Genomic DNA, 14,496 nt, shown 5'->3' with positions numbered 1-14,496 from the left:
ATTGCACCATGAAGCAGAAATTTTGCAAGCCATATTCTCTACTTGAACAGCTGTATGACATTGAACCCTGGGCCCAATTTCATACAGCTGCTTAAGCACAAAAAGTATGACAAAATTACGCTTTCCAGAATAAGGTTACCAGCCGAACTACCATGTCACAAGCACAATTTGTGACTGGTATCTTGCTTATTTCTGCTTAGCAGAACAATTTTAAGCAATATTTTTTGCTTAAGCAGCTCTATGAAATTGACCAACAGTTAGTTTTAAACTACATGTAAATCATAAAGCGCGTATGTTTGAAGACAAGGGCAGTAATTTTGTATGTGTAATATGTTTCTTAGTGTAATTTTGCCAAAAACAGTTAATGGTCTGATGGTTCAACCCTAGCAGAGTCTTTTCTTTCTCTGTGTTATTCTATGAGGACTTGTTTACTGTCTTTGTATTTTCTGCCCCGAGGGCAAACCTGCACCTGATCCATCCCACCATGCAGCTCCCATGACCCTGGTAGCCTATCCCACTCATGTTCCTAATCCCAGCACTTGACGCTGGGTCCCCAGCCAGGACCCAGCCAGGGGGCCAGACTCCAACAGCCCACCCCTAGATGCTTTGGTTTTTACTGGCATCCATTGGGTTTTACTTAAAGAAACATTACAGAATTGGTTTTGTTAACAAAACATTTGCTGGAAGTGTAAGCACTTTATGTAATCCACCATATACATAAAACGACAAACCTGTAGAAAGGCTTCTGGCCTGATGTGATTCTCAGAGTCAAATATTTTAGTGAGAAATTACTTCTTTCTCAAAAACTATTTACTTCAGAGGGAGCGGTTTCTCACAATGTTGTATACTATCAACAGCTCACCATTGCTTGTGATCAGGCAAACCTGTAGAAGTCCGAGATCGATCGGCCATCCGGAGATCGATCGGCCATCCGGGTCACAAGGAAATAGTGAAAAAAACGATTACACATTTTGCATGACATTGATGCAAACAAAAAAATGAATAAAATGCTCACTGAGCGATAAACTCCAAATGCGAGATTAGATTGTTTATTTCTCATCAAATTTGACATTTCAGACAGAACTATTTCAAGGGATGTTTTCTACTATCATCATCATTAGACCGTGTTAGTTTGATGTAAATCTGTGATCTTCACGATTTTGTTCCTGACCAATTCTGTAACGTTCCTTTAAAGGCACTGGACACTATTGGTAATTACTCAAAATCATTCGTAAGCATACAAATTTACTCGATCACAAGCAATGGTGAGCTGTTGATAGTATACAACATTGTATCCCTCTGAAGTAAATAGTTTTTGAGAAAGAAGTAATATCTCACTAAAATATTTGACTCTGAGAATCACATCAGGCCAGAAGCCTTTCTCAGGCAACTGAAAGCACACATATTTGCGCAACAAGGATGCTTTTTCTTTCATTATTCTCTTGCAACTTCGATGACAAGTAGAGCCCAAATTTTCACAGGTGTGTTATTTTATGCTTATGTTGGGAAACAATAAGTGAGAATACTGGTCTTTGACAATTACCAAACAAGGCCAGTGCCTTTAGCTGCCCTCGTGTATACAACAAGCACCTCAAGTGACCTCCCTTGCTAATATCCCCCATCTCGTGTAACTAATCTCACCCCATGACACTGGGTTACAGCCAGGGGGCTAGACTGGCGTTCATATCCCTGGATGTCTGGATGCTGCACATGGACCTTAAGCTCAAGACCTTCCAGTCTAATACCTCCAAGAGCTGAAGTCCTTACTGTCTTACCACTAACCCCTATTAACCCTGTCTACCTGCCCCCCTTGGCCATGGTTCTCTCCTCATGAGTTCTCACCAGCCTATCCAGGGTTGTCCACAGTTTTTGAAGTAACAGGTGAAACAATATAAGTACCCGTTTTGTTCAAAGAACTGGGCTAGCGCGAAGCACACTTCCCCTTCTGGCAACAAAAAAAGTACCAGGCAGCAAAGGACCCGATAGTCAGCGCTTCTTGACAACACTAGCCTATCACTTGGCTGTAGACTGGATGGTAGGGTCAAAATAATGGTGTTTCTTCCCATCCAAAGTATATGTTGGGTTTTCATTGTGATGTACTTTAGGTTGGACTTGATTAGGCTGCCTTTATCTAGAGTTTTACAGGAATAAGACATTCAAATGGTTTAAAAATCCAAAGGTACACTTTGCCTTTAATTAAGGCTTGCCATGCAGCTAAGCCTCCATGTACTTTTTAGCAGTCAGACTCTTCCTATCTTTGTCACCAACACTTCTTGACCCTGTCTGCTGGTATCAACTTCTCTTGTTACCAATCCCCCAGTCACCTGGCAATGGGTGTCACCCCTAGGGGACATAATTCACCAGCCCACCCCTAGCCTTGCAAAGCCTTCATGCAAAAACCATAGAGCAAGCCTGCTGTATCAAGTTGCTATGTTGTTTTGATCGATGACCGCCATATGGTTAGGGAAAAGCCATGGAGGTTTCAAAACACTCCATGGAGGCCAATTATGGAGCTTTGTGTTGTTGCAACATTTACTTTGCAACATTGCACTTGTTTTCTCAAGTGAGGACCTATCAAATCAAATCAAATCAAATCAAATCAAATCAAATCAAATCAAATCAAATCAAATCAATCAACATTTATTTCCAATACTGCACTTGTGTTTCTTGTTTGAGGACCTATGGTACATTGTTTTAAATGAAGATTGTTTTTAAAGGAAACTTCATCGTGTTTTTAAAGGAAACTTCATCGAGACTGAATTATGAATGCAAATGTTACTGTAGAAAGCTTCAGGCAGTGGACACTATTGGTAGTTACTCAAAATAATTATTAGCATAAAACCTTTCTTGGTGACGAGTAATGGGCAGAGGTTGATGGTATTAAACATGAGAAACGGCTCCCTCTGAAGTGCCATGGTTTTCGAGAAAGAAGTAATTTTCCACGAATTTGATTTCAAGACCTCAAGTTTAGAACTTGAAAATCAACCATCTAAACGCACACAACTTCGTGTGACAAGAGCGTTTTTTCTTTCATTATTATCTCGCAAGTTTGATGACCGACTGAGCTCAAATTTTCACAGGTTTGTTATTTTATGCATATGTTGAGATACACCAACTGTGAAGGCTAGTCTTTGACAATTACCAATAGTGTCCACTGCCTTTAAAATACTTTCATAAAGGAGTTAGGAAATTATATGCCATTCCAATTCTAGTAAATGCGTACATAACAGTACATAACAATCACGGGCACAGGTTTTTTGAAAACCACTGATGAAGCTGTTATCTCAATGTTATTTATATCAATTAACAATCGCTGTGTCAATGATGAATAACAAGTGCTTAAGTTTGTCGAATACAAGACGCAAAGAGTTACTCAATACTTATCTTATGTTTATTTGGTGTCTTGTAACAAAAATTGAACCCATGATTGCGCACCATACACACATTAATCGATAACTCCCGATGGCGTTACACAGCCATATACTGCCACATCAAATGAAATTCCATTAGCCTGTCAAGACCTTGTCAGTGAAATCTCAGCGGAGCTTTTAAAAGACCTCACTGGAGCGCGAGAGAGTCCGACCATCCTCTGCCCGTATCAGGTTTAAATGGCAGAGATGTGTGACAATGCTTGTCAGTGAGTTATTAATGCTACAAGCAAAGCGATGACTCAACACTACTAATTTGAGAAATTGAGGCGGATCGGGGAACGACGGAATTCAACATGGAAACAAATAAATAAATTGAAGTAATCAAAACAAGAAGTAATCAGTGCAGCATACAGAGGGGTCAAACAGTGCATCAAAACTTCTTAGAATGGGTTGGAGTGCTTGAACTGTTTTACACAATGAATATTAAAACGCTTACTTAGAGATTCTTGATTTTGTTGTAGTTTTATCAAAAACTTTTATTGAAAGAAAGTGTTACAGCATTCCAAAACCGTAAGCAGAATCGGCACTTACGGAAGCAGAGAATTCTGTGCTTACGGCAAGCGTATTTCACGGGTTAGCTAGTGGTGAATTTGGGCTTCTGCGCGTGCGTACTCCACGTTACTAGGCATTCTACGCTTACCAGGCTAGCGCAGAAATTCGGCGCTTGCTTGAAGCGGGGAATCGTGATCGTAAGCGCAGAATTCGGCGGTAAGCAGAGCCATGAAATTGGGCCCAGCACAGTTAGAAGCAAGTTGTTCCCATGAGCCATTGTTCAAATGAGGTGTCGCTAAATTTTGACGAATCAAGTTACAAACTCAAATTTAGGTACCTGTGTTTGGACAAAAAACTCAGGCTGTTTCCACAATGTGGAAAATTTCTTTTCATAAGGTGGTTACGTTTTGTTGGAGATATCACCAAAAAACTAGAGCGAATAGGTCCTTTGCCAGATGATAAATCCCTAATAGGAATACACAATCTGAGAAAAGGTACTGACAGTAACGCTTCTCAGATTCAAATTTTGGGGCAAAACTTAAATCATTTTACATAACCACATTACTTTGAATTGAAATGTTTCTCAATATGCTTTATACTATCGAAAACTGCTGTCGGCTTCTTACCAAAGGTTTCTTTTGCCATTAATTTTAACAGCGATTACCAATCGTACATTTTGTATACCTTCGCCTTTAAAAGCTAAGATTGTGTCTTTGTGTTTTGTGAAAATCGATCCTTGTAGTGTCCATATGAATTTGTTTCCACCACTCTACTCGCCATTCAATTTCAGAAGGATGAAATATGAGAAACAAAATTATATTAATTTTAAATTCCAAAATTAAAAAGCCTTCATGATTGATGTGCAGCGATGTATCTCACACGTCCATTAATCTTGACTCTCCAAAAACTCTAAGCAGAGCTCTTTAATTACGTGTCTAGCTCGGTCGTGGAATGTATCAGCTAGACTATGATGTAGCAATGCTGGCCATTAATCATTTTTTGCGCGGTATATTACCACGCACAGACACTATGGCTCTGTTTATGAAACAGCAAATCACTTCGGTACTTTGAAGGAAAATATTAAACCTCAAAACACAAGTGGCAGATAAATTTCTTCAGGCATTTGTTTGTATATAATAGTAGAAACATCAGGTAGATGTTAAGTAATTCATTTGTGGTACATATCTTGATGTAATATTGCTTAAGAAATTTCTGCTAAGCAGAAATGAGCAGGATACTAGTCACAAAATGTACTTGGGACACAGCAGTTTGGCTGGTAACATTATTCTGGTACGAACGCTTTTTGTGCTTAGCAGCTCTATGAAACAGGGCCCAGTGCAGTCCAAATCTAAAACCAGATGCCCAAGAACAAGTTTGTTTGAAAACAATTTTGATGGAATTTGTTTTGATATTTTTCATAGAACGGACTTCATGAAGGAGATGAAGATTATGTCACAGCTTCGAGATCCCAACATCGTCCGCCTCTTAGCTGCCTGTACAGAGGATGAGCCGCTGTGCATGGTGGTAGAATACATGGAGAGTGGTGACCTCAATCAGTACTTATTTGAATCCGAAGCACAGTGGGCCGTGGCCCCAACTGGAGCTACAAACGTCAGAGTTGTCACGTAAGTTCAGGCCTTAAGCTCCTTTCAAAATTCCTGCAAATGCTAATGTGAAGCAAATTTTTACATCAGAAATTTGCAACGAACAAAAAAATGCAATAGTTGATCTTTACTCAACTCCCGCGAAACATTCGTAGCGACAACAACCATGTGATGTCAAAATTCCCTTTGCATCCGCAGGAAGTATGAAATGGGCTTAAATTTCATAAAGCCATTTATAGAGCTGCCAACCTCCCTGGTTCTGCAGAAAGTCTGTTCCCTGAAAGTATAACAATCTTATCATCTTCTGATGAAACACTTTTGGGAATCTCCCTGATTATGGAAGCGCTCTTGTATTGTTGAATCTTATTCTAAATGCCTCCCTGATTGTTGTACAAAATCTCCCTTATTGCAAGATGCAACTGTTGGCAGCTTTGCGTTGAGCACAACTTAATTTGGGGGTATTTATGCGGACATGTACATGTTTGTCTCAGTTAAACTATGGAGTTTTATGGCCGAGTGGTTAAGAGCATCAAATTCAAGTTCTGGTGCTAAGTCACCAGAGTGTGGGTTCGAATCCCGGTCATGACACTTGTGTCCTTGAGCAAGATACTTTACTACAATTGCTTCTCTTCACCCAGTGGTATAAATGAGTACCTGCGAGGGTAGAGGTTGATATTGTGAATGAAAAAGCCTTTGGAGCGATATAAACTGTTGCACAGGTTGTATACTGAGAAACGTTAAAAGGGATGTTATTGGCCCTAAAAAGACAAATGACCAGGGCACCAATGTAAAGCGCATTGATACGGTTATTGAGAAATGCGCTATATAAGGGTTATTATTATTTAGATGATGCAATGCTAATAAGCCATTGTGTGGCCAGATTGTTTGGTTCTTTAGGGACTGCTCGCCAGGGCAACTGTGAAAAATGCAGTAGTGATGTTGCCCTCCAAATAGCAATTTGGAGGGCAGCTCCACACTAGGCTGGACCTACATGTATACAATCAAGCCCATCCGGGCCCAATTTTATAGAACTGTTTAAGCAGAAAATTTTTGCTTAACACTTTCAAGCTTAGCAGAATAGAACAAGATATCAGTCTCAAATTTTCCATGTGACATGGTATTTTGGCTGGTAACCTTTGACTGTTAAGCATAATGTAGCTACTTTTAGTGCTTAAGCAGCTCTATGAAATTAGGCCCAGTACTGTTCAATCAGCACTAAGCTGAATTTTGGGGTAAAAAAAAAGAAAAATATACAACCATGGTGGCCAAAAAATGACTTATATTTGAAACAATTATTTTGCAGACTTGGAGCTCTGATCTACATGGCAACGCAGATAGCCTCCGGCATGAAATTCCTCTCCTCACTAAACTTTGTCCATCGCGACCTGGCCACGCGCAACTGCCTCGTGGGCCGTGCCTTCACAATACGCATCGCCGACTTTGGGATGAGTAGAAACCTGTACTCTGGAAACTACTACAGGATAGAGGGAAGAGCCGTGCTACCAATCCGATGGATGGCATGGGAGAGTATACTTATGGTAAATAAATATAACTTTTGAAACTTTTTTTTCCCTGAAATCTTAAAGTTGGTCTTTGAAAAGCGTTTGTAACCGTTTTTTATAAAATGCATATGGGTAGAAAGATGTTGTAAAAGTAGAATACAATGATCCACACAAACATGCCTCGAAATTGCGTGGTTTTCCTTTTACCTCGACGACTAACACGTCGGCCATTTATGGGGGTCAAAATTTTGACTCCCATAAATGGCTGACCGTGTTAGTTCGCACAGTAGAAGAAAAACCACGCAATTTCGAGGCAAACTTGTGTGGATCATTGTATTCTACTTTTAAAACATCTTTCCAACCATATGCATTATATAAAAAACGGTTACAAACGCTTTTGTTTTGACCAACTCGTCCGTTCCAAGGCAACGTGTTCCTTTAAGTCACCGTCGTTTTTATCGACCCCTCTACAGGCCTGTATGCTTTGTTTTTGAAAGGGCGAGGACACCAATGCTTCTCAGATTCAAATTTTGGGCGATAAAAAGTTATATACATTACCTAACCACATTCCTTCAAAGCGAAATGTTCCTTTAAATGCTTTATACTAGCGAAAGCTGCTGTACTTCTCACAAAGTATGTTTGTACTGCCAACTTTAAAGGGTCTATGTAACTTTTGTAGGACAAAAAAAACCAATGTCCACAGATTTACACTAAACTTACACAGTTTGAAGATAATGATAGTAGAAAGCTTCCCTGAAAATATTACGAGCTGAGGTGCTGTAGTTTTTTGGAAATGAGTAAAACAATGTCATGAAAATAATTTTCGTCTCATGAGACGAAAATTATTTTAATCATTTACAAGCGTATTTTCATGACATTGTTTTACTCATTACTCAAAAACCTCAGCACCTCAGTAAGTAATATTTGAAGGGAAGCTTTCCACTATCATTATCTTCAAACCCTGTAAGTTTAATGTAAATCTATGGACATTTTGAAAAAGTACCCAAATCCTTTAAGAGTGATTACCAAATATTTACCTTCCTTTTAAAAACAATCTTTGAAATACTTTGAGTATAAAATCTCACCAAATGATTGTGATTCACAGGGTAAGTTCACCAACAAGACGGACATGTGGGCCTTTGGGGTCACCCTGTGGGAGATAATGACACTGTGTAAAGAGCAGCCGTACTACCAGCTCAGAGATGAACAAGTGATTGAGAACAGCGGCAAATTCTTTGAGAAGAACGGCAGCCCAACGATGCTCGCAAAGCCTTCACATTGTCCCAAGGTGAGAAACAGTTCGGATTTAATGAGTTTTCCCAGCCAATTTCTGCTAACAAATATTTCGTTTTATTAATATTCTGTTCAGCAAGGTTCGTCATTTAACTCTTTCATGCCCCAATCGGTCGCTCCCGGATTAAATCCCTTCAGAAAAATAGTTGTAAAATGAAAAATAAAGATCACACAACCAAACAGTTTTCAGAATGGGTGTGTTGCCATTTGCAAAAAAGGACTACAACAATTAATGTGTCCATATGATCAATTTATCACTAGAATAAATGGTGCATGACGGATTAAAATAGTCAAAAACTCTAGCAGCCAATTTTCAATGTACCTCTTACCCACTTACTTACTGACACACTGTTCCATTAATCATTGAAGGATATTTACGATGTCATGCTGCGATGCTGGCGACGGGAACCATCCGACAGACCTTCCTTCCAGTACATCTTCACATTGCTGCAGGCCAAGAATCTCGGCTACGAGCCACCGGTACCCGTCTAGATACCAGAGCCGCAAGTACTACACATAGAAGTCTCGCATTCTCAACGGTAACCAAAGCCTCTCGTTCTAGAGCGACGGGGTTAAAAAGTGATATATGCCTTTATTTTGAAAACCCTGCTGTTGGCTATAAATAGCTCCTCTCTCAGCAGTACTGGAATAGAGTATTATAAACCTCCTATTCTTGGTGATATTTTCCGGTGAGTTCATCGTCCGTCTGAAACTGTTTAACTGCAGGGGACATGTAGGGTGGCACAGCTGTGCACTGACCTAATCGTGTACTGCTCCTATGCATTCACTTCTTGATATCGTATTGCAGGTTTGCATGGTATCTATCATCCAAAACCACAGTGGATGATATTGAATGGTCAGACATTAGGATCAACTATGACAGGGTCAACTGTGTAGATGCATTCACTTCATGATATCATATTGCAGAATGGCATAGTTTGTCTATCATTCAAAACCACAATGGATTTTAATTGGTCAGACAGTAGGAGGGTTAAGTGTTGCAGAGCTTATTGAACCCACTGAATGCTGTCAGCTATGAAGATTGGAAAACAGTAAAAAAGGGAAAGTTGCTTTATTTATGAGCAATGTGGACAGAAAAACTTAAGTTATTGGCCGCCCATGGCATTGTCCATAGTGGTCACTTAAGTTTACAGAGCTGGGAACTTTGCATTGATGACCTGTGTGTGATTGAACATTTTAGTAGTTTTAAGCTATCCCTTGATACCATTGATCCTTAAGGTTCCAAATCATGTCCAGGAGATTTTCTGACTTTGTACTGTGGGCTCAAATAACCATTGCTTATCATTGGAACTGGCCTACTGATGATGTCACAAAACCAGACATTACAGAGATGTGTAACCATCATGTGGAGGGTTTTGTAGGGTCTATCACCTGCAGATGAGACGCCCTTTGCAAAATTTGAAAATGGCCTTGCCCTCTCAACGATGTAATTCCAGGCATGTACCTCCAGTACTTGGTACATCAAATTATTCCAGCACAAGTGAGTGTTAGACTGTATATGCGTGTGTGTGTGTGTGTTTTTTGTACTGACCTGTAAAATAATACTGTAAAACATTTTGTAAAAACAAGAAGCATAATATTAAAAAAAAGTACTATATCAATTCTAAGAACAATCATCATTCTTAAGCAGTTCTACTTTACTGATGATTTTGAGGAAGTTTTCCTGTGTTTTATTTAGTTCTATATTGTTTTTTAATTATCCCTGCATTGTGCTTGTAATTTTTTTAAAGCTGTTTTATTGGGAGTAAGATTATAACGTTTAAAGCCAAAGTTATTGTTTTTGTTTTTTTGATTTTTTGTTAATAATTATGTTATGCCATGTAGAAGGAAAAATTGCAAATTGCAAATTATATCTTTAAATCAAATTTAAAAGGTTTTCGGGGAGACAATGAAATACTTCATGTTCACGGAAAGATATTATGTAAAAAATGAGTGAGATTTGGTAATTTTGAAAATTGAATTTTTGTATTGCAAAACTATCTGTATATAAAGCAATGTAATTGTTGGTGGTATATTCTTGGATAACAAAATATAGTTGAAGTGGAATCATACTTTAACAAGAAGAAGTAGGTGGAGGGATTTTTCGTAAAGATATTAAAACACTTATCAAAGGTCCCTTGAAATTTCAGAACATAGGGTTTATTAAAGGCACTGGACACCACACCACTTTGTCCAAATTCACCTGACTTTGGTAGCTTGTGATGTCATTAAAGCATTTTCTGCAGATTCTGATAGAAGAAGAAAAACTTTAAAACCTTAAAGGCAGTGGACACTATTGGTAATAACTCACAATGATTTTTAGCATAAAAACTTACTTGGCAACGGGCAATGGAGAGCGGTTGATAGTATAAAAAAGTAACATATTTTTTGGGAAAGAGGAAATGTCTCACTAAAATATTAAAGGACTTCAGGCCTGAAGCCTTTAATTATGCATTTGAAAGCACCCAAAGGGTGTTTTTTCTTTCATCTATCTCTTGCAACTTTAATAATCAATTTTCACAGCTTTTTTTGTTTTTATTTTTTTATTTTTTTATTTTTTTATACATACATATGTTGGAATACACCAAGTGAGGATACTGGTCTTAGACAATTACCAAAAGGTGTCCAGTGCCTTTAATTAGGAGTTTAGATTTTCCACCCAAATTCTACTTTTTCAATTTTAGTGTTTTGCCAAAGCCAGTCAAATGTAATGATGTTTAGAGTTAAAAGTGTGAGTCTTATAATGCACATAATTTTTCATCCCAAATATTGGGTTGAAATTAAAATGATATTTTATAACAAATTTTATAAGAAAAATCAATTATGATTAGGTCAACATTTCCATGAAATGTTTTCGTCACCAAGAAAAGATAATCAAAAATTGCTGTTTGTCATTTTTCATTTTAAAAATTTATATTGTACCTAAAAATGCCATAGAACATATCTTCCTGGGTTTTATTCCTCCCCGATTTTTGTTTTGTTTAAAAAAAATATACTTGGTGATGAGTGTTAAATTAATCCGCCCATTCCGCAATATTCTTTTTTACTTTATCCTACACCTACTAGTACTTATGAATTTGTTCATTGGTTCATTTTTAAAACTGAACACCAGGGCCCAATTCCATGGCTCTGCTTAGCGCCGAATTCTGTGCTGATGATCACCATTCTCCGTTTACATGCAAGCGCCGAATTTCTGCACTAGCTGTGTAAGCGTAGAATGCCTAGTAACGTGGAGTATGCACACGCCAAGTCAAAATTCCCCACTAACTTGTGAAATATGCTTGACGTAAGCACAGAATTCAATGCTTCCTTGACAGCTGATTCTTTCGGTAAGCAGAGCCATGATTGTATACAACAGAATTTTCTTGAACCAAGACTAATGGTCTTTGAACAGTACTGTAGAATGTACACGTAATTGATTTCTTTTCGATGAATTTTTTATCCCACCCATAGTATAGAACATCCATTTTGTCCTGTAACTTTGTTTTTTCCAACCCTGGAAAGGTCATTGGTGTATGGAAATAACCTAAAACTGCAGCAATGATGCCTCATGATTATCTGTACCCTGCAATGGTACCAGAAAATGAAGAAATTGTTCATTGTTTGTTAATTTTCGGGGTTAAACTTGGATGGTATCCGAAAAGGATTACCAATAAACTTCTTGAAGTACTGTCTAAAAGCAACTTTTTTTTATTTTGAGAACTTTGCAGACGAGGCACACAAATACTTTTGGAGTTAGGTTGGTTTTTTCATGACTTGTTTTGAAAAATGTATTGGTTGACAATAATGCATGCATTGATGAGATATGTCATTGTGCAACCATTTTGTTTTACTTGTTATGAAAACCAGTGTAACCATATGGCGGTTGTAATGGTAAATATAGTCTGACCCCTTTGTTGGGTAATAAAAATCAATATTTAATCATTACTGAAGATAGGGAACAACACGTCAAGGGCTGATCAGTTTTTTCCAAATTAAAACACACATTTGCGAAGCAGGGAGATATATGTAACTAAGTTTTGTGGAAACGTGGCCCAATTTTATAAAAACAAATTACTTAAAAACGTTTTGCTAAGCATACAATAAACAGGATACCAGTGACAGATGGTAAAAGTGACTTGGTGTTTCGGCTGGTAACCATATTCTGGTAAGCATAATTTTGTTGTGCTTACACATGTAGCTACTTTTGTTCTTAAGCAGATCTATGACATTGGGCCCAGGGTACTTGCTGGATGCACTTTTTGCAGTATTATACGCTAAGAAATTATGTGAAGTTAGTCCTAAATGAGTTACTGTTATGTGTATACTTTAATGTTGTTTTTAATTAAATTTCCTATTTGTATTATTAAGCTAAAACCAAAATGCCTGTACTATTGTATTATCAATTGCTAAGCGTCAACAGCTGGTCTGTATTCGGCTTTTAATTTGTATTCTTTTTAATTTTAAGAGACGAGAAAGATGATATTATGTTATTATTTTAGTTACAGCTTTGAAAGTAGTGTAACCGATTTCTGCGTGAAATGTTCATACTGTGATTTTCAAAAGTTTCAGGGTGAAATTCCATCAGTCAATTGTTTGTAGACAGCTTCACAAATGGACTCCGACTTCAAGAGATAAATAAAGGATAAATTTGTAAAAAATTATGACTAGAGCATACTAGCTGAAACATTGAGAATAAGCTATAAGGGCCCAATTTCAACAAGCCTTTAATCATGCAAACCTGCTGAGCATAGAAATATCTTACTTAGCAGAGACAGGTTACCAGCCAATACTCCCTTAAGTTTACATTGTTGTGACTGGTGCTCTGCAAAGAAATTTGCTAAGCGTTATTTTCTGCTTTAAAACGTTAATGAAATTGGGCCTAGGTCATTTTACTTAAAAGATTCTTTTACATGCTGATATTTGCTTAGCAGATATTTGTCAAGTGATACTTTCCGCTTAAGAACCTGTGTGAAATTGGGCCTCTCTAGAATCTTAAGGACTTATATTAAGTGTCATGTTTGCTGAAAATACTTAAAATTGTAGTTGTTTTGATCCCTTAGTTGAACAAATGTTTTGAGTTAAAGCAAATGTTATGTTTAAAAAGGTGCTTAAATGTTTTTGTTCTCAAAAGTATGGACGGTTCCCACCAATAAACTTGCTCAGTCAGAGATCAGTAACAATTTGTCAAGTTGTAAAATGTTTTTCATTTGTAAATGTTAACTTAATAATTATCATCCTTGATTTTCCTCAGCTATTTTGGAGTCAAGGCAGAGTCCGAGCCTGCAAAGACAGGCAAATCACAAAGCCAGAGTCAGACGACCAGACCGATTCCTTTTCACTTCTTACCCAAGACCATGACCCAGAGTTCAAAGATTTAATATTGGAAAAACTAATAAGGAGTTTTTCCTGAAAGAGAGAACGGAAAACTGGATGATTGCAGTCAGTTTCAAGTAAGATTGAAAAAAAAAAATATGTTCAGTTCATTTTGGTTTGTTCTGATGAGTTTTCCAAGGAAAATAAAGAGGTTTCACATGTTCATTAACAAGTACTTCTACTTTGAGAAACAATAACCATGGAGGAGAAATTTCAGACTTTCATCTGAATTTAGACTTTTGAAAGTCTGCTAGTAAAAAAAACCGCTGTACTTTTCTCTAGAAAAAATATTAAGTCGTCCTTTTTGATCTACCTTTCTTGTGCTGAGGTTACTGTGCCCCAAAAGCTCCTTGGAGTATATAATTTGAGGGTTACATCCATTGCAGAAGGAAGTTCCCAAATCTCTGGTTTTGTGCCTTTATAGTAAATCAAACCATGGACAAAATGACATACCCATGTGAAGAATGGCCATATCATATTATTGTTTTACCGTTGCCCAACAATTTTGCCAGAAGGTATGAAGTGAAGAATAGGATTCAAACTGCCTCGAGCTGTCGGGCAATCTCAGTGGTCTAGTTGGTAAGACACTGCTCTAGAATTGCAAGGGTTGTGGGTTCGAATCCCACCCAAGTATTATGTCTGTGATTTTGTTCACTGACCTTGGGAAAGTACCGAGTGCAAAGTTGAAACCAATATTGAAAATTAACTACAGGTTTTCAGTTTGTTATTTTGTTTAATAGCTGGTGTAATAAGATGTTTATTTTCTCGTGCATGTAGTAGTGTGATGGACCCAGATTTGTCTTCATTTTTTAGTGCGGT

The 14,496-nt window shown here is 37.7% G+C and overlaps 1 protein-coding gene across 7 annotated transcripts in view; it reads left to right on the top strand.

The window, feature by feature from the left end:
- Positions 1-13,478, top strand: part of LOC139947932 (discoidin domain-containing receptor 2-like) — a 64,372-nt gene extending 50,894 nt beyond the window's left edge. For all 7 annotated transcript variants that reach the window (XM_071945804.1, XM_071945803.1, XM_071945802.1 and 4 more), the window contains 4 exons: positions 5,345-5,548; positions 6,831-7,065; positions 8,135-8,317; positions 8,692-13,478. In XM_071945804.1, the coding sequence (XP_071801905.1) occupies positions 5,345-5,548; positions 6,831-7,065; positions 8,135-8,317; positions 8,692-8,814 (745 nt within the window). In that variant the 3' untranslated portion in view covers positions 8,815-13,478. The remainder of the gene's footprint in view (positions 1-5,344; positions 5,549-6,830; positions 7,066-8,134; positions 8,318-8,691) is intronic.
- The last annotated feature ends 1,018 nt before the right edge of the window (positions 13,479-14,496 follow it).

This window comes from Asterias amurensis, chromosome 15, assembly GCF_032118995.1.
Source record: "Asterias amurensis chromosome 15, ASM3211899v1".
In the NCBI taxonomy this organism is placed as follows: domain Eukaryota; kingdom Metazoa; phylum Echinodermata; class Asteroidea; order Forcipulatida; family Asteriidae; genus Asterias; species Asterias amurensis.
This window is presented reverse-complemented; position numbering and strand designations above follow the sequence as displayed.